The 21,028-nt window shown below is 41.3% G+C and overlaps 1 protein-coding gene across 2 annotated transcripts in view; it reads left to right on the top strand.

Annotated features, from left to right (window-relative positions):
- Fggy (FGGY carbohydrate kinase domain containing) overlaps positions 1–2,713 on the top strand; it is a 369,568-nt gene extending 366,855 nt beyond the window's left edge. Inside the window, exon 16 of one of the 2 annotated variants that reach the window (XM_057785384.1) lies at positions 1,630–2,713. In XM_057785384.1, the coding sequence (XP_057641367.1) occupies positions 1,630–1,711 (82 nt within the window). In that variant the 3' untranslated portion in view covers positions 1,712–2,713. The remainder of the gene's footprint in view (positions 1–1,629) is intronic. The other variant, XM_057785385.1, reaches the window with a different exon arrangement.
- The last annotated feature ends 18,315 nt before the right edge of the window (positions 2,714–21,028 follow it).

The following is a 21,028-nucleotide window of genomic DNA, read 5'->3' as shown; positions in this document are numbered from 1 at the left end:
GTTTTTAGGATGACTTCAAATTTATTCAGCCTTAAAAGGATGAATCTTAGGGTTTATGTTAAGTGACAAAGATAATTTCAAGAAGGCAAATGGCAAAGAATAAACACAGTTAGTGAAAGGAGTTTTGCCTTAAAAGGATGAATCCTAGGGTTTATGTTAAGTGACAAAGATAATTTCAAAAAGGCAAATGGCAAAGAATAAACGAATCCAATGAAAGGAGTTTCAGTAAAGTCATTACCCTTAAAAAACCTTCAAGTCTATGGGAAGGGCTGCTGACCAAAGCTCACCCCCAAGAGTTTTGAGATTCCAAAGTTAGAAATCTCTCTCATCCCACAGAAGAATGGCCCAACCTTATATTGTCATAGAATATCATTAGAAGCAGAAAACTGTTTCTAAAAAGCATCCTATAACAATTGAATGCTCTAGAGTGGGGTTTGGCAGTATCTCACAATCCTAGATTGGGTAAAATATTAGAATATGAATTATTGCAAAGCAGTAGCTAGTTCTTACATTATTTATTATGAGTCAGATGTTGTTATTATGCTTTTTATATATTGCTCAATTCTCAAAAATATTCTGCAGTATATACTATAAATATCTCTATGTGAAGATGAGGAAATTTATGCACAAATGGACCATGTCCAAAGTTACATAGGCAGGCATGCACTGTCCTGGTCTCAGATCCCCTTCTTAACTATGGGTTTGGCCCCAGCACAGTCTCTACATTATCAGAATGCTTACGGTAGAGATGTAGAACAAGTACAAATTTCTGCATGCACCCAAAGTTTCTCTTACAACCCCACCCCATTTATAGTCATAAACATCCTTATAAAGGGTATTCTTCGGAGCACCCCAGAGTCTACCAGACCATGTTGAAGTGGATTCACCCACCCCGTGTCAGCTCCCCTAACAAAGAGAGGAAGGACAGAGTCTGAGACCGCAGGTGTGATGTGTCCATACCTTTGCTATCCTTTTAGGATGGTGATGCCTAAGCAGCTCAGGTCTGATTCATAGCTAACAGCAGTCATAAAAGGTCTCACCTGGAGAGTCAGATGGAAACAGCGGGTCAGCAAAGCCACCACCAGACACCTGAGGGTAGGACCAGGCATGGGAAGACGTTGGTCACTTTTCCGGGAAGTTTACTTCTGTAGAAGGCTGTCTGTCAAAGACACTGACATGTGGAAATCACGAGAAGGATTAAAATGCTCATTCTTGTATCTGGCCAAGCTGCAGTTTTCACCTGTGGCTAGTCACACCAGAAATATTGATTTAAGCTTGGGATCAGAGGAAGCTCGGCTAAGCTTTCAGTATGTGTAGTAGATTCTCAGACATCAGTCCCATCTAAGTGTGCATCCCAACTCTGCTGCTTTTTAAGCTACAGCACCACAGATATGCTTGCCAATAAAATGTCTACGTCTCAGACATGTAGCTAGTGGAACTTCATGTCCTTTAAGCATGATAGATGTGAGGCATACTAACCCACTGCTCAGGGTGCTGCCCACACTTAAAACTTGGGAGGTCTCAGCCTGACCATGACAGATAGCATTCCCATCCTTCTAAACAAGAGGGAAAGGCATATGACAGTTTCATTTTGAGAATGCTTAATATGTTTCTTTTTGCACCCCACAGATATTATGACAAGAAATATCAAGTATTTCTCAAGATGGTTGAGCACCAGAAGGAATATTCAGCAATCATGAATGGAAAGTGAGCAGCATTTGTGAGTGAAGACTCCATACCATTTGTTAGGCATCCCTGTGTTTTCAGCTTATGGCCAGTGCTCTGTAGGTACCATTTTGGCATGCCTGTCTTATCTCCTAATAAAAACTTGGACATGCACAAGCATAACTGGAGTTGCTCATGTCTATGTCCAGATGCTGAAGTTATTTACTTGGCCATTTCTGGTAGCAGAAGCTTCGTAAAGGATCATGGGATCTAAGACAGACCTTGGAGCATCATTCATCCTGTGGAGACTTGTTCATTCTTCCCATGGTGGCTTTTAAACCTGATTCACTTTGCTTTAAGTGGAAGAACCTGATGCTCATCCTGTATACTACATTAGGTTAGCTCCTACTACATGTTAGGGTCAGGCACCACTTTTAACTGCAGAATCATCATTTTGCAGCCATCATATTAAAGATAGATGTTCAAGAGCCATCCATAGATCCCGGAGGAAACTCTGATAAGTAACAGGATGTATAATTGCTCTCTAAAATGCTACTTCACCAATGATTGGTTGCAAGAAGGAAAAAAAAAAAAGAATGTCAAATATACAAAGAAACAGGGCACCACACAGCACCTTTGCTGACTTCAGATGACCAAATGTGCACCATGTGCTTCCGGATGTGACAGTCTGGTGAAGAAGCAGCATCGCCCTTGCTGGGATTGCATAGTCCAAACAGAATGGTTAGGGAACCTCAGACAAACCTCAGCTGAGACACGTTCCATTTCCACAGGCTGTAGTATTCAAAACCGTCTTACATGAAGACAAAGACCAAGACAAGCTTCTAGCCAGATCCCACCTCACAAAACATATGGGGATGGAGCGTTTACAAATATAGGGATATTTGACACCAAAACTTCAACCACAGAAATCACCTGTGATTCCATGCCCATAATTTTCTAATGCCGTTTCTAGAGTTGCCATGGCACAGGAGGCTTTAAGTAGAGGACATACTGACAACAGCAGCGTAGAACAGTACAATGCCATCTAGAGTCATGCTTTGCAGTGGTTTCTGGGTCTCAGGCATTGCGGTAAAAACGGGAGTACAGGATAACTAGAACATGGTCTTTACTCTCAGAGAATTCCGTCTATTGAGATGTGGACAGGGAAATGAATCCACACGTCACAGTAAGTACTGCAATGCCTCGGTCAGAAAAGGAGGAAGCAGAAGAGGGTTACAGCTGGCACGAAAAGCATAAAACTGCAGGAATTCCTTGGGATCCTTGTCCTGGATTTCTTTTTCTTTGAAACTATGTGACTTAGAAACATTTCTTAACCTTTGTGAGTTTTTACCTCATTCCTATAATAGCGTAGTGCTGATTGGTCTCTGATGACCTGAAATAGATCTACACATATCTGGGAAGAGGGAATCTTAGCTGGGGAAATGCCACTATCAGATGAGCCTGTGGTAAATCTCTGGGGAATTAATGGCTGATGTAGGAGGATACAGCTACTATAGACTGCCCTGCTCCTGGGCAGGTGACCCTCGATCATAGGGGCAAGCCATGAGGAGCAAACCAGTAAGCAGTGTTCCTCCATGGTCTCTGCTTCATTTTTCACTCACAGGTTCCTGGCTTGAGTTCCTTCCCTGACTTCCCTTTGGGATGGACTGTGATCAGAATTTGTTAGACAAATAAATCCTTTCCTCCCAAAGTTGCGTATGGTTGTAGTGTTTATCACAACAATAGAAAAATAGGGAAAAAAAAACTGTAGCAGATACTGGTACCAGGAATGGGTGGAGTATAAGAGAAAATGGTGCAATTGTTTGGAACTTTGGGCTGGAAAGGCCACTGCATGCTTAGAACTTAAATGTTCTGTCCTGTGAAAGATAAGAATACTGAGAGCAATGAAGGCAACGAAGGCCTGGCTTGTGGGTTTCAGAGAGAAGCAGAGACACTCAGGGCCATTTGTGTGACTTTTTGAATTAAGAATCTAATTAAGTGAACACTTGGCTTTACTGGGGCAACAGATGCTACTTGACTGGAGCTGAGAAATTCACTGTAAGAAGCCATCAGCATCTTTGAAATGCAGTCTTCTGCGTGAATTTTCTCAGAATCAGCACACAGGAGCTGTGGTCTAGAGGAGGCCAAGGCTGTACCGGACCCATGCTGGCAGCCCAGTGGTGTCACCTGTAAGAGTCTAACATGTGGTTCAAGTCTTGAAGGCACAAAAGGGTCATGGGATGGATGCAGGTGAGGCTTGGAACTACAGGAGGCCAGGAGAGGCCATTGGTGAAAGTATAACCTCATTTGCTGTGGAAACCTTGGTCATGGAGTCCGAGGCTTGGCTAAGCAGTGCTCCCCCATGGTCTCTGTGCTTCAGTCCCTACCTGAAGGTCCTACCATGTCTTCCCTTTATAATGAGCTGTAATCAGAATGTGTACACCAAATAATCCCTTTTCTCTCTGAGCTGCTTTGTGGCCATCGTGTTTCTAGCACAGCAATAGAAGACAAACTAAGTCAGGAGTTCGAGGGTTGAATGAGATGGGTACATACTGCATGTAGCTTGATTGCCTGGATCATGCCTCTCTTGTTAACCCAGGATAAAGGCGGGGTTGAGTGTATTGATAGCCACACAGGAAGCCCGTTCATAGTAAACCCCAGCCAGCCAAAACTTGGAATAAGGGACTGGTGAAAACTCCAGATGAGGAATAGGGTAGAGCAGTATCTAAGCACATGATGTTATGACCCTAGTTAAACATGCTCTAGCTGGTAAAGCTGGTGAATTCTGACTAAGGCAATGGGCATGCCTACGCCAGCCCACACAAAGCACTGTTGAGGGCAATGACTGCCTGTGGTTAGGAAAGGCAGGAACAGAAGAATGCAGTCTTCCCTGTTTATTCTCCTCAATCCTTACCACTACATCTTAAGGCTTGCAGCATTAATCTCATAATTCAGCCAAGGAAATGACGGTCAGACAGAAAACAGTTGCTGAAGGCGCTGAGGTGGTGTGGGGACAGGATCCTTGTCTGTCCAGGTGCAAAGCTTTGGGGGGGGGGTACCCATAGTATCAGCTGAAAAAGAACTCTTCCCCACAGCTTGCCCTGTGGCCACAATGCCTTTGGTGTAATGAACACCCTAGATGCTCAGATGTGGGTTCTCACTGCTTTGTAGGAAAAGGAAAATACAATTAGACAAGGAATTCAACTTGCCTGGATACCTTCAGCATCTCAAAAGCAAGGAGCAGCTTAGCAGAAGAGGGTGGGCCCTTAGCCATGGGTGGGTTAGTCTGTAGGGGGTGCCCCTCATCGGCGGATCTTTCTACTATGCACCTCTTCCTGTGGGTGAGGATTCATCCGGTTGCCTGTTCCACTATGTTTCAAGTCCCTCAGGTAATTCCTTGCAAAGGCATTATGCTAATAGTGTTTCTATGTGATTATTTTGTGTGTACTAGCTAGGCCAATCCCCAAGGAAACTACTCTGCTTCCTATTGTGAGACAATATATTGGGAACTTATAAATGTCCATAAATCTTTATATAACTATGTATAGACAAATAGCAAAAATGTAATTATCCCTGAGCTGATAGAAAGCTTAATTTACTGAATATGTATGTTTAGCTTTTATAAATAAGAATTATACTGTAGCCAAAGTGGTTCCTGGGATTTTTGTTTTGTTGTCTTCTGAATGTTTTTCTTCCAAGTCAAAACCAGCGTTGCTTAGCAAATCATTTTTTTTTTTCAGGGAACACACCACAGGTCTTTAACTTGGACCATAAATACTCACCATATGCGAAGAATATAAATGTGACATTTGAAAGAGCCAAAGAGAACTCAGGCTGGAGGAGGGTGGGAAGCAGAGGTGATGATGGGAAAGTAGTGCCACTTGCTGCCTAGGTGCTGATCAGCTGGGTGCACATGAGGCACCTAGAAGGGACACCTGCTCTCAGCAAGATCCAGACCAGGTCTTGTGTGGGCCTTTATGCTCAGAACACAGTGATGTTGTGGCCAGCTGAAAGGAGAAATTGAAATCTCAAGGGAAGTAGTAAAAATGCCATTTAGATGTCCCTGAGAATTCCCATCAAGAGGAGATGGCAAGTGGGCTGTGGGGGCTGAATGGAAAAGTGAGATGTATTCTCTCTAGCCCAGCATCCCCAGGTTCTTCTGCTTTGCCTCGTCCTTCACTGGCTTATGGACGGAGAGTCCTTGGAGGGAAAGGCTCTCTTTAAGGCCTGACTTTTCTGCACCTTGACAAGCCTTGGCATTTAATGGATACTCAATAAATTTACCAACACAAACCAAGACATCCTTCCATAGAACAAAAGCTAGCAGAACAAACACGACTAGGATCTCTGACATTTAAGTCAAACAATGGTATGCCTTAAAATATGCTAATTTAAGCTATTGTCAAAAAATTTAAGTATCTTGGTCACTGAGTTGTATAAAACTTTTACCTTGTGCCTAGTGACTTTCTTTATCTTTTTATTGTAAATATATGCACAACAACACACAAACCTGATGATGTTACTTCATTCTGCTTTCTGACTCAAACATGGAAAGACTTCGCCAATGCTCAGTTCCTACAGACTAATCCCTGCACAGTATCACGGCAACACCAATTGTATACTGGTCCAGAAATATCCAGACCTGCAATACACATAATCTCAGAATTCAGGACATACTTGCAAGTCATGCCATCAAAGGATTTAAAATGAAGGACATTATCACTAAACAAGAAACTAATGACTGGGCAAGCTGCGTAATGTAATCACTTAAGATGGGATCTCTGCTGGATTACAGAAGAGGCTTTGTGCTGTCCAGTGTCTCCTAAACAGTCTTAGCTGTTACTGACAGCAGGAGCAAGGAACCCTCATACACAAAGACTTCTTTTCCTTCTGTGATCTCTGCAGAGAGATCTTAAGAGTACATTTTTTAAAAAATCATGCTTTTACCAGACTTCTGAATATTTGAAAACTCTATTAAATGTGTAACCCTAAAGTCATTTAAATAAAAACAAAGACTTCTGCTAACAAATTTAGAAATCTTGATTTACTGTTAAGTTACCCATTAATTTTGTGTGCCCAGAAAACCAATTAAAATCACTTATCCTATGAGCACAAATGTTTCTAAAGATCTGATTTGTATTTGTTCAAGTCTTGCTGTAAGCCTAGATTTGAAACTTTTTCCCTAGTAAAGTCAAGTGTATCCCTACTGAATAATCATTATTCATGTTGAAATAAAAAATATTTATTGATGCCTACCACCTGGCACAATCATGATATCCCTAAATGACACCTTTTCTCTGTGGATTTCTTTACCAGTTCCAATTCATTGCGTTTACGGTCCTCTTTCATGCCTCATAGTGAATGGGTCTTACAGGAGATGTAGGTCTTACAGATCAGGATCCCACTCTCTATACAGAAAAGCATCACTCAGCATTTCGGAGATGACCAATGACTGCACAGAGGCAGGGTCACTGGTTGCTTCTCCCTACACAAATCCCATGAACTTTTCCACATGAGGGAGGATGATTCATCAGTTTGTTAATGGCTCCCTCTTCTGCACGCCTCTTGTGGATCTGTGTTAATACCCGGAGTCCCATTCGAATGTTCATTGGTTGATCGGAGGACTGTGTTATTTCTATTTGCATACAGAAATAAATCAAGAAAGCCCCGAGCCAGAGAGTCACGAGTCCTACCTCCAATCTCTGTGTTGTATTTACTAAGTGGGAGGAGGGAAATTTGCCTCACAGTTTATGTGGAGGTTCAGTGGGTGGGGGACAGAGTGCCGGAGCCTGGTTAAAGCTTACCACTGGGGACGACAAACGGCAGTGTTCCTCTTAGAAGTGTATTCCAATCATGTTGTACACCTTCCCATTGGCTTCTTCAAGTACAACGTCTCGCATTACTTCAAAACAAGCAATTTTGATTGAGTTCATGTATATCTAGAGTGCTGGAATGGTTCCCACCAGTGAATCATGGGACCAGCAATTTCAGGAGAGGGGGGCACATTTGAAAACCAAACCAGGAGCCACAGAACAGTGCCTACTGAGCAATGAAGTCCAGTCGATGGGCGCTGCAAGCAACCCCGTCAGCAGAAAGTCATGTTTATTAGAAACAGCTCACGCAGAAACCATGAAGGCTGAAACAGGCCAGCCCTGCCCTGTTCAGCTCTGTAAAACTGCAAACAAGAAGTCCTTTCCTGCACCAAAGCAGTTCTGCCCTATTGCAGAGGTCACTCAAGCCAAGGCAAGCACCAAACACCAGATTGGAAGCATTGGTTTCTCTCTTACTGTTCCCTGAGCACCTGGGGCCTTGCCAGATCACACCTTCTCTGCTAATATACTAACATGCTTCGCTAACCTGTCTTGCTTTGTTGAAATTGCCATACTGCTCTTACACCGGGACTCACTGCATGCTAACAAATTCACCTCTCACCCTCCCGTAGGGCCCCTGAGTTCAGGCCTCCGTGACCTGTTCTTTCCCCACCAGCCCCACCACTCTCTTCAGATTTGAGCCTTCTCCTTGGGTAGGACTTGACTTCTTCAACCACAGGTTAAATTCTCTTTTCTGCTAGTCTGACTTATAAGTCACCTCACCCACCCGACCTGTCACAAGTAAAGCTGTGTGAAAGGCTTATCTTCCCCAACTCAATATTTGACCTGGAAGTATCTGATTTACCTTCCAGTTTCCCCTTTAGGATCACGCTTTAGGGAAGGCTACTTAGATGGAACTCAGATTCCTTATCTACCGCTCACAAAACTCTCTCCCCCTAAGGTCATCCCGGTTCCATTACTTTCTAGTCACTAACTTGGGCCTTGCATTACCCTACGCAGACTTCTCAAAGAGAATGCAAGGGCCAGCAAGCATGATTTCTGACTAGAGATCTAAACTGCTGCGCAGGCTCCCTGATGTGACCGCAACAGAAAATGTGCACTCGACCTCCTGTCCCTCTGGTTTATTCTTGGCCCTCAGTGTGACTACGGCGTTTAACGGTCCATGATAGTGATGACTACAGAATCTGGACCAAGTCTTTGATTGACAGCCCAAGGCTCTCCAGAGCTCTCTTCCTCTACCCTACATGCTAGTGATGAACCAGATAAGGATTCTCCCTCAGATCACATGCCAGAATGAGGGCGACTCTGAACCCAGATCCCCTCAGTCCAAAAATGAACATGGAGCCTGAATGAGACAGCCTCTGTTTCTGAGACCACTGAGGGTTTTAAAGTTTGTCTCTTACCTCAGCGCCACTTTATAACTGGCATACCTCAGATGACTGAAGATATCCTGACCTTACCACAAGCAGGACAGCTGGTTCTATCTTGACTGTGGCAAGTCAGCCAGCTAAGCTGAAATCTCCTGGTTCTCACCTGAATCAGCCTCTCCCACTCTTTCCCAGTGATTCCTTTTTGAGCCCTCAGCACCATGAGAGTCTGTGCCAGCTCTTCCCCGCCAGGCCTCTCACGAGGTAGTTCTCAAGGTAGAACGGCCTAAGCATAGGCTCAGCTGTCCTCACAGGTGCTCTGGGGAGAACACACTGTGCCACAGGAATTTGAGGGCCTGCTTCAGAGCCATTACAGCAGGCATATCACAGACTTCCTGGTGCTTGTGCCAGGAACACACGTATCTAGCCTTAGTATCACCTGCCCTTTTAGTAGAGAGATTTACAAGGAAACTCTGTTATAAAGTCTACCGGAAATAACTGTGCATACGGCGATGACCTTGTCACAAAGGTGATTGAATTGGTGAGGAAGTGGTTGAAAAGCTTTCATGGCTGCGACTCTGGAATAAATCCCTCTCTTCCCAGCTCATTGTCCCTGTAATCTTTTGCATTTATGTAGGAATTTTGCTCAGTATTCTATAAAAATGTTTCTCATATTTTAAGCACACTTTTTCTTTCTGAGACTGTGACCTTTCATTTCACCATGGTTTTACTTTTTTTGTAGAAGACTTTCAAACAGTACAAATGATTCCCATACCCCCTCAGATTGGTTCTCCCAAAGTTGACGTTTCTCACAATCATACATCTATCAGTCCCCAATAAACTAACATTGGCAAAATATTGTCAATCAAATTAAACGTGCAAAGAGTTTTCTGATGTTTTGATGTTCTAGCATCCAATCTAGACATTCAGTACTTAGTACTTAGTACTTAGTGCCCTCTGATCTGGGGCAGCTTCATAGACTTCCTGTGTTTCCTATGACCTTGGCACCCTTGAGAATTATTAACCAGGTATTTTATAAAAACCATTCAGTTTGGTTTTATCTGATATGGTTCCGTAACTACATTGGTGTAATGGCTTTTAGACCAGCAGCAGAGATAAATTCTCTTCTCATCACAATCTCTTCAGGGACAAATGCTGTTCATAAAAGGCATCACTGCCAATGCTAAATGTACCCATTTAGTCAAGGTGGTATCTGGTAGACTGCTCTGCACATTGTTACTCTTTGTACCATTTTTATATTTTAGTAATTAGAACTACTAAGTCCAGACCACACAGGATGATAATTAAGCAGGAGTTCCAGGAAGAGGGAATGATAACACTGAATTCTATGAGAAATTTTTTTTTTTTTTTGGTTTTTCGAGACAGGGTTTCTCTGTGGCTTTGGAGCCTGTCCTGGAACTAGCTCTTGTAGACCAGGCTGGTCTCGACCTCACAGAGATTCATCTGCCTCTGCCTCCCAAGTGCTGGGATTAAAGGCGTGTGCCACCACCGCCCGGCTAAATTTTTTTTTTTTTTTTGGTTTTTTTTTGGTTTTTTCGAGACAGGGTTTCTCTGTGGTTTTGGAGCCTGTCCTGGAACTAGCTCTTGTAGACCAGGCTGGTCTCGAACTCACAGAGATCCGCCTGCCTCTGCCTCCCGAGTGCTGGGATTAAAGGCATGCGCCACCACCGCCCAAAGAAATGTTGAGAGCTCAGTTGAGCTCTACACCACCCAGGTTGACCTTCAACTTTGAATCATCCTCCCCAACAAGGAATTATAAGAGTAAACCACCATGGCTCTCTAGTTATTTTTAGAGACCTATGCTTTTTCTTATTACAATATGCTACAGGCTCATCTGCTTGCTTGCAACAGCCCTAAAGCCAGTCATTTCTGTAAAGAGCCCTGGTTTTCTCATTGATAAATGGCATTTGAAATCAAGAGCTAGATACTGAAATGCTTTTAGGTCCTCTCCAGAAAGCAAATAGAAAATACATGTGTGTTAATGTACTAGCCTATGTGTGTACACATATGACAACACTTAATAGATGCATGAAGAGTTTTCCATAAAAGTGACCTAAAGCCTTAAATTAATATGTAATATAGACAAATACAGCAATTATTTCAAAGTAGTCTTTGCTACAGAAGAAATACTAATGATATGTCCTACTAAACATTAGGAATCATCCACGTGAAAGGGCACAGAGAGACCATTTCACATGGAAGGAACATCACTCAAGAAGCACCATAAGGAGAGGCAAAAATTGACTGCAAAGAAACAAGCACAGGCCTGGCAATGGTGGCGCACGCCTTTAATCCCAGCACTCGGAAGGCAGAGGCAGATGGATCTTTGTGAGTTTGAGGCCAGCCTGGTCTACAAGACCTAGTTCCAGGACAGGCTCCAAAGCTACAGAGAAACCTTGTCTCAAAAAACAAAAAGGAAGGAAGGAAGGAAGGAAGGAAGGAAGGAAGGAAGGAAGGAAGGAAGGAAGGAAGGAAGGAAAAAAGAAAGAAAAGAAAGAAAAGAAAGAAACAAGCACAAGGGTATGCTTGGAAGCATGGAACAAAGTCCAGATTGCTGTGAATGCAGGGGATGGCACAGAAGAGATTTTAGTCTTGTAGAAGAGACTGTTATTCTTCACGTGAAACGGGGTTCTCTTGCCTCCCCAGTATTCCTCACTCTTTCCACCTACAAACTTTTCTCACCTGATATGAATCCACAGAAATTATTGCAGCATCCCGCATCATTCTGGTCCATACTAGCACTTTTTTAAATCCCAGTTTTTGGATTTCACCAAGACCAGATCTATAAGAAGGCTCAGTGCCAGGTGCAAGGAACCCTGGGATTTCAATGAGTTTGTTCCACAAATGGGCTGCAACCTGTCTGGTGCAATTCCTGAACTGCTGTAGAGTAGGCTATTGAATCATGCAGAGACATCACCAACACTGAAGTTTGATGGCCATCAAAGAGTCTACCTAAAAAGCCAGGCATGATGAGTGCATCTGTAATCCTAGTGTTCAGAAGACTGAAGGAAAAAGATAGCAAGTTTGAGGTCAGCCTGAACTATGTTGCAAAACCTTATTAGAGAGAGAGAGAGAGAAAGAGAGAGCTCAGCTGGAATCAAAGCCAATGTTGTAGCATATCTAACCAATACTTTAGGACATACCACTAACTGAAAGGTTTTTCCTGGGATGACAAACTCTAAACCGTCAGAAACTTAGAACTAACCCCAGTTCTTCTCAAATGATTCTAAAAGACTGATGTGGAAAATTCTTAACAAAATGCTAACAAATCCAGGAACACACACAAAACACATTGGGGGTTTATCCAAAGGATGTACAGATATACAGATAGTTAAACACATGAAACCGATGCACATAATACATCACCTCAAAAGAATAAAGGACAGAAACCACGTTATTATCCCAGCAGAAGCAGAAAATAACCCTCAGAAATTAGGGATACAAGGAATAATTTGACCTTCTTCTTTTATGACGATTCTACATTGGGAAGGGCCAGAACCTGACATTCTATTATAGATAGAACTATTACTATCATAACATAGAAAGTATCTGAAGCATACACTGTCACAGTATCCTAGAAGCAGCTGTGAGGAAGGGAAGTGTCCAGGTTCTCAGCTTAACCAAGGAAACCATCATGACCCTGACTGAAGTTCATGAATATCATGCACCCAGTTCCACACAAGAGTAGGTGGGAGAAGATTTTGTTAAAGAATATCTTAATAACAGCAATAATGTGTGGCTAACATGCAAAATGGATGGAAGTGTCTTAGTTTTGTGAATATATGTATGCATATCTATATTATGTATATGCATATATATACATTACACCTATATATACATATGCATATGTATGTATATATGCATGTATTGTTAAAATTCTTAAAGCTTTACTTGTGGGGTATAAGGTAATATGCATAAAACCAAGAAAAAATCTACAAATATTCACAAGACTAAGAATTTCTCTCATTACTAATATTTTGATTATTATCACAACTTTTTCTGTCTATCTGTGTAGCCCAAGCTGGCCTTCAATTCAGTTCTCTGCTTTCAGAGTGCTACAATTATAGGTATGTGTCACCATGCTTGGCCCACTATAATATAATAGACAAAACTTCTTTTGAGACAGTCTTAAGTATTTCATTAGTTTTGAAAGGAGCTCAAGTATTGGCTTTCCTAAATAAATTTCACTCTCTTCTGCATGCTGTGAAATACTGTCTCAGGAGGATATGAGACCATGGATTTATGACCCTACAGTTTTTATAGGGCTAGTGATACTAAGTCCAAAGAGCCCTTTATCTCACCTGGTAAAACAAAAAAAATAACACAAAAAAATGGGGTATCCTTGGAATAGTGGTGTAATTTGAGTCTTGAAAAGGAAGGTTCATTATTTGCATTGGAAGTTTGTATACATTAATATAAAGCAATTGGTCTTTTAGTTATGGACATGAAATATGAGAGCCAGTCAGACGATAATAATGCTTGTCACATGAAAGAACTTGCACAGAAGGCTTTTAGGATACCCTTTATTAAAATGGAAGCCACTCCCCACAGGGTATTTTATATCAAAGATCCTGAGATTAAGTTACAGTTTATATTGCACTAAAATTAATAAGTGGGTTTATTATCCCCTGTCAATACTAATCAATTAATAGTGGTTTCTGGGAGCACTTAGTTGAAAAAGACCATGGTATAATTTACTTTTCTTGTGGCTGTGATATGATACCCGAGAAAGCAACCTAAGGGAATTGTGGCTGCTGTGTCATATAATTTGAGAGGCTATAGTCCATCGTGGGTGGGAAGGTGAGGCTGTCACATTGCATGCATAGTCAAGAAGCAAAAAGATGAACGTTTGCTTTCTCCTTTCTATTCAGTGCAGAACCTCAGAACATGGGGCGGTGACTCGGACTAGCAGGCCATTCTTCAGTGACAGGGTCCTAAGTGGGAGGTGGCCAGGAGATGAGAAGATAAAGAAGACAGAAAATCTGTAGTCAGAAAATCTGCCTTATAACAAGTTTATTATGAAATGTAGCACCTGATATATGTTTTTCAGATGGATATAGGGCTATGGTTAGCAGAAAGTTAAATCAAGCAATTTTGGCAAAAAGATCACAGTATACCTTAGACATAGCTGCTTTAGGACTGATAACCACAGTCCTTCCGGAAAGAAAGCTGAGTTCAAAGGAACCAAAAACCTCAACTCCTTAGAAACCTAGGTCCGAGGCCCAAATTGGATCTTGTGAAGTCTACACCCTTGTAAACAAAGAACTAGGTTTTCTTTGTCTTCATCAGGACCTCTGAGAAAGTCTGGCTCCTAACAAAATGGTACCAGTGCCACTAGTTTGGGTGTTCTGACCTTAGTCAACCCCATCCAGAAATTCCGCCACAAATATGCCAAGTTATATGTATCCAAGGTAATTCTAGGTCTTGACAAGTTTACAATTAGCATTCAACATGACAGCTGTGAAGACAAATTACTTTCGTGCAAAGATCATGGATGTTGATGTTTAGGGAAGAGCCGAGGGAGGGGTTAGCAAATGCTCAACAGTAATCAGTTGGCTTTGGATTTGGGAAACAGGGAATATACACAGACCCAAGATTGTACATCTTTTTATCTTCTTATTCCAAAAAGAAATGAAGTGTAAGTAAGAAAAAAGATAAATAGATCATGACAACGTACAATAAGGTCAAATGATAAGAGCAGTACTACATGCAAGTCATGAAGTCCCACACATTTGATCTGAATATCATATTACCTCAATGAAAAGCTGAAGGTGGAATTATCTACAAGATCCAGAGTATGTAAAATATAAGCAGGTCATACGAGTAAGATAGGACACAACATTTTGACATAAAAACTAGAAGTCACAGTGTTAATCCTAGGCCTACTCACTATTGAGTGTCCCGTTGACTTCCTGCAGTTTATTTAAATTCTTTAATTTTGGCAAACTTGGCAAAAAAATGTTGTGATATATAGCTTTAGGGGATAATGTACCTTATATGCCCACAAAGGTCACTGTGGACAAGGTTTGGTTTCTAGAATGACATTGAACCTGCTAATAGGTCTATGGTTCATGAGGAGAATGCACTGAAAGGAGTACCCTGAAGGAGACTGTCGGGTCTTAGCTTCCATTCTCCATCATTTCCCAGTCATGAAGCAAATATATATGTTCCACCATGCACTCCAACAATGGTATGCTTCCTTACTGAAAGCAAGACAGCGAAACAAATGTTGAAAAAAAAACCCCTTTGAAACTGTGAACCCAAAACAAATAAGTTATTTTATCATGTGTTTGTTACAGTGATAGAAAGCTAACTGACATGTGTTTCACAAGTCTTTCTAAAATTCAGTGATGTGGCAATCCTTCACTTCTTGACCCTGCTCCAAGTCCTGGGAGGCCCTTCCTGATATAATGAACATTTATTTCAGAAGAAAAGGATTAGTACCATTTGAGTCTTTTATAGGATAAGCGTAGAGTCAAGAACTTTGGTGGGAGAGTTTTCATAAACGCTGATACATCTAGAGAAAAAAATATGAAATGGGTAAAAGAACCTGAGACATGGAACTCAGCTGCTTCCAATTACACTTTCTCAATTTTCCAATTTAGCATGCAAACAGGAGAGAGATGACCAGAGTACACTGTTCTCATCAGTGTGACCGAACACAACTGTGCCGGCATTTGTGAGGAGCTTAAAACACTACCCAGGTCTGTCTGAAACCTAAGGATCGCACAGTAAGGAGCAAGTATGCACTTTTTGTTTCATTCCATTTCCTGTACTGTGGTACCGGGTTAAAGTGAGCATGGCAGAGCATAGTTCACACACACACACTGTAATGACTAATTTCATTGTCAACTTGACTGGGTGTACAAACACGTAGGAAACACACATTGGCGCTTGTCTGTGAAGGAGTTTCCAGAGAGGATTAACTGAGGCCCTGGGCCGAATGAAAAGGTGAAAGCAAGTGGAGCACTAGTCTGTCTGTCTGTCTGTCTGTCTGTCTGTCTGTCTCTCCTGTCCCCCCCCCTCTCTCTCTGCCTCCCAGCTGGAGACACAGGGCGGCCAGTTTCCTCATACTCATGTGGCCACATCCACAGCCACTCTGCTCTTCTTGGAATGATCCACTGTTTCTCTGAAACTGTGAACCAACAGAACTTTTTGGTCCTTAAGTGACTTTTGTAAGGTATTTGTTACAGTAACTGGAAAAGTAACATATACACACCTAATCATTTCTGGAGTGATTAATAACTTTCAAATAGTCAATCAAAAAGGAATGCTAACTCTTCTATGCTCTCTCTCTCTCTCTCTCTCTCTCTCTCTCTCTCTCTCTCTCTCTCACGCACACACACACACACACATTCAAGTATAATAATGACTAAGCAGCTGGATTTAGTGCCACAGGCCCCAAATTCCAGTTGCTTGAGAGGCTATGGTAGGAGCATCACAAGTGTAAGTCCTACTTGAGCCATATGGAATGAATCCAAAATTACTCTAGACAATTTAGCGAAACTCTCTCTCAGCTCAGTGGTAGAGCACATTTCTGAAGCCATGGGTTCAACCCTAGCACCACCAAAGGATGACTCAAGTTCCCAGGGTGCTGTCCTTTGGCTTGGGAATGTCCCTCAAAGACATGTGTCCATCTTGGTTTTAGTGGCAGGTAGTGGAAAATTTAAGAGGTGGGGCTGAATGGGAGGATTTAGGCACTGGGGATGTGTTCTTGAAAATCATTACTCTGGTTTGTTCCACCTCCTCCAACCCTGCTATGAGTTTAAGTGGCTGGGTTCTACCATGCATTGCCGGGCCCTGAACAACACACCTAGCTAATCATAGACTGGAATCCACAAGACTAAAACAAAGCAAACCGTTTTCTTTATGAGCTGATCAAGTCCTCCTTCTGTTTCTAAAAGGAAAGCTATCGAAATGGGCAGTCAACAGAGTCCTATATTGGTCCTGAAATTACTGTGCTTAGATAATTTGCCCAGCTTCCCCTGTGAGAATTTTCTAGCTGCCATGAGGGTCAGGAGAGGTCCTCGTTCTCAAACCCTTTTATCAATAAAGCCTTTTCTCCCCTTTGTTGCAAGTGTTTTTCTAGGACACTAGATGTGCACTGAGATCTTTTGTGCACAAGCTGTTCCCATAATCAAACAAAATAACCACAGCGTAAGGGAGAATGTACGAAGTAAAAAACTTATAATGTACCATGCTTCATCCCCTGCCATCTTCCGTTCATCCTGCTTTGATTTTTAAAGTGAAGATTGTTCTGGTATGACAAACTGAACCAGTGAAATAAAGGAGCAAAGACCAAAATTTAATAATGAGGTTATAATTGCTCACAATTTTTGACGTGATCATCTTGATTACTCTTTATGTTTACTCAAGGGTTTTGTATTTCAGAGGAAACTTCTTGAAATGGTTCATATGTCCCAGATGTGACCTACTTTCATTCTGGGTATGAATACTGAGCATGCCACCAGCAAGCCAAGCAGGCATGGCTATTCAGGAGTTATTTATGTGGCATGCCTATGGGAACCAAATACGCAAATCCAGCTGGCCAGTGAAACCAGGCCGGCCAGTAAAACCCATGATATTTCAGCTCAGCAAAAATGAAGACCAAGTACTAAAGTTTGAGTAGTTGTGAACTAGTTTAAAAGAAAGACAATAAAATAGTCACAAGGTAGAAGAAATAAATTGCAAAAATAAAGCCACAGTAAACTATGATAAAGGCGGAGAAAGGCAAAGGAAGCACTTCATTCAGTGTAGACATCTGTTTAGCCCTAAGAGAGCTGGGGAAGATTCACAGAGGAGGTGATATTAGAGCAAACTAAAAGCTCAATTACAGTACTACATTAATTTAATTACCATGTTGTCTATTGGTTTGTCATACTAGGAACTGAAAGCTGCATGAAATAGAGAAGGAGCAGCAAAACAGAAACACAGAGATCCTGATTTTTATCATTAGGGCATTATCACTGCTGTGGACCTTATATTTTTCCACCTTTTTTCATTTACTATTCATTATTTTTTCTTCATTCCTTTATTGCTTTTCGTTTTATTAAAACATTGATAGAAAATAAGATACAGTTATGTTTCATTATTTTACATGGGGAAGCCTATAATGTTATCGGTGATTGAGACCATGTCTTTGATACTTACATGTTGTGTTTTAAGCAAGCATCTGTGATATTTATGTGCTTTTTAAGAGGCTTGAGAGTTGTCTCAGTAGTTAAGGGCACTTGTTGCTTTTACAGAGGACCTGGACTCAATTCCCAGTACCCACATGGCTCACAACCATCTGTAACTCTAGTCCCAGGAGGGCACACACATGCATGTAAGCGTAATACTGATCCACATAAAATAAACAAATCTTTAAAATTAAAAAAAATGCCTTGTATATTAAAGTTCTACAAACTCTAGTTATACTGTTAACAAAGAAGGGACAGGTACTTACCTTTAATTTTTGTTCTGTTTTTTATGTTAAATAAAACAGTCCAGCAAGAGAAGATAGCTAATATCTTTTGGTTTCTGCACACAGGTAAACTAATATCTTCATTTATAGTAAGATAACTGAGAAGAAAAATAGTTCAGGAACTTGACCTGGGTCCTAGCAACAGAGAAGGGAGAACAGGGCTTTCTATCCAGCACTCCTCAAGTAGCTTGCTGCCATTATTTCTGACGACTCTGCAGCAAACTTTCCCATAGTTAGCCTAGACTTCTGGCAGCAGACAGTACTCGTAATGAATAAGCCAAATGAGACACTGTTCATTATGAGATACTCTTCTGCTTTAAAAATATCACTACTGCACATAAGTAAAATAGAAGAACTTGTCTCCTATAAATTCCAGAGCAGTACAGAGCACATCTGAACCTCAGATGCAATCAAAGGCTCATGCTTGTGAAGGCAGCTGCGCATGGAAGTCTTAACGAACGCTTCAAATGCAACAGATAGGAGAATTAGCAGAGGTTGCTGACCTCAAAACTCAGTAAGCTGACCTCATCATCCTCCGTGTGTGTGTGTGTGTGTGTGTGTTTGTCGGGGCGCTGCTGAGATGCCTCAGTGGATAAGGAGCTTGGTGCCAAACCTGGAATCCTCAGTTCAGTCCCTGGGACCCACATAGTGGAAGAGCAACACCCTTGAGTTTCTCTTTGTTGTCACCCAAACACCACAGCACGCAAGTCACTCCTCTCGCTAACAGATAAATACACTGATACATAGATAGATAGTATTTAAATAAAGCCTACTGTGATGTAACAGAAACGGAGGCATATATGAGGATTTTCCCATGTGCAAAATAAGGCTGTGGTGGTAATACTTGCCAAAAGAAATTGCTATTAGCTTAATTTCTTCTTCTTCGGGAAACTCTTGCTTCTCTGTTGCCAGGCATCCGGCATCATCTCTCTTTCAGCTTCCTAGTCTACGAAGTTAGCAGGCAGAGAAGTATTTCACTCCAATGAATGAGTTATGAGGTCCAATATTTTACTTTTTACAAGAATTGTTTTATTTTAATGATGGTCTTAAAATCATACTCTAAGGAACTGGTGTGTAGTAATGAAGTAGATGTTGAGAAATCCAGCCTTCCTAGCACCAGTCTCAACAGCTTGGAAGCCAGACTCGCGGATCTGAGGGCAGGGCCAGGAAAAGTTCCCTCTGTAATTCACGTCAGGAAGCACAAAAGCACCACCACAGAGATGTGCGAGACATGCAGGGGGTAAAAGTTCCTATGAGTAGAACTGGGCACACTATTATGATGTAATAGAGCTGGTAAAGTAGACACAAGGCTTCACATTCAGATTTCTAGAAATTTAAAGGTACATATAACTCAAAAGGGGAAGCTCTTTTTAAGAGAACTATGTCAGCGGTTCCTTATTTTAACAAATGCACATGGAATCACAGAGACAGAACACTCTTTCACAAAAGTGATATTTGCTTCCAGCAAAAGTTTTCAATGGATGCTGAGGGAAGGTTTGGAGAACAATGTACTTACAGTCTTACGTTCCTTGGGTATTGCTGTGAAAAGCAACGTGACCACGGAGAAATCTAGACGACACCATACAAACTAAATTATAAAATTTCATATCCTTAGTAATCAGACAAGCCAGTACCTTGTTTCTACAGATATTCCTAGAATGGAATCCTTTCCCCAAACTGTTGAGCCAAATCTGAAAATAAAGAAACAGTCTGACTAACCTACCAGTCCCTTTCAAGAATGCTATTGTTGTGGTGGATCACACACAGAGCAACAGACCTGCATTAGAGGAAACTAAAGCCACAGGCTTATAAAATAACGCATGGGCCTTGATCCCTTGATTTTACATTCTTGGAGGAAATAAGTGAATAATTGAGAATGATTGAATCAACTTAAAGATCGCATATTAAATGATAGCATTACATGAATGTTAGATTTCCTAGTGTGAAAACATGCACTTACGTTGGAAGAGCCTGAGTGTTGGGTGAACAGTGTTAACTGTTGTTCTTAAATTGTGTGTGTGAGTAGTAGTATGTATGTGTGCATGTATATGTCTGTCTATGCATCCATTGAGAATGTAGCAACTAAAACTAAAAAAAATATTTTATATATAAATATTAAAGTCTCATGAATAAGCCAGTTCTTTGATTAAATTGTCAAATTTTGTGTTTTTAGAAAAATGTCATATTTGTAAGAAAAATTAGGCAAAAATAATAGTTCACGAGGTGAGGTAGGCTTTAATCTCAGTTCTTGGGATGTAGATCAGGCATATCTCTGAGTTTAAGGCCAGTTTGGTATACACATTGAATTCTAGGCCAGCCAGAGCTACCTGAAAAGAAAATCCAGCTTAGAAAACCAACCAACTGAACAAATCAATATCAAAAACATAATACAGCCAAGATCCCTGATTCATCAATTGTAGCTATTGATCTTCATTTGGCAGATTCTTTAGTGTGTTGCGACTAATTTCATTCATTTGGACAAGTTGGCTTTGCTTGCAAAACAGTATTGAAGAGAAAGAATGCTGACTATCTGAAGAAACACGGCAGCAACAACAGAAAATGCAGAGCTGGTCAAGGAAGGATCACACAGGCTGTTTAGGTTACCAAATACTCTATAAAAATCTCCTCTTTTCTATATGGACTTAGTCTTGTTCTGAATTTTCTCAATTTTCCTGTCTTTC

This window comes from Chionomys nivalis, chromosome 11, assembly GCF_950005125.1.
Source record: "Chionomys nivalis chromosome 11, mChiNiv1.1, whole genome shotgun sequence".
Taxonomy (NCBI): domain Eukaryota; kingdom Metazoa; phylum Chordata; class Mammalia; order Rodentia; family Cricetidae; genus Chionomys; species Chionomys nivalis.
This window is presented reverse-complemented; position numbering and strand designations above follow the sequence as displayed.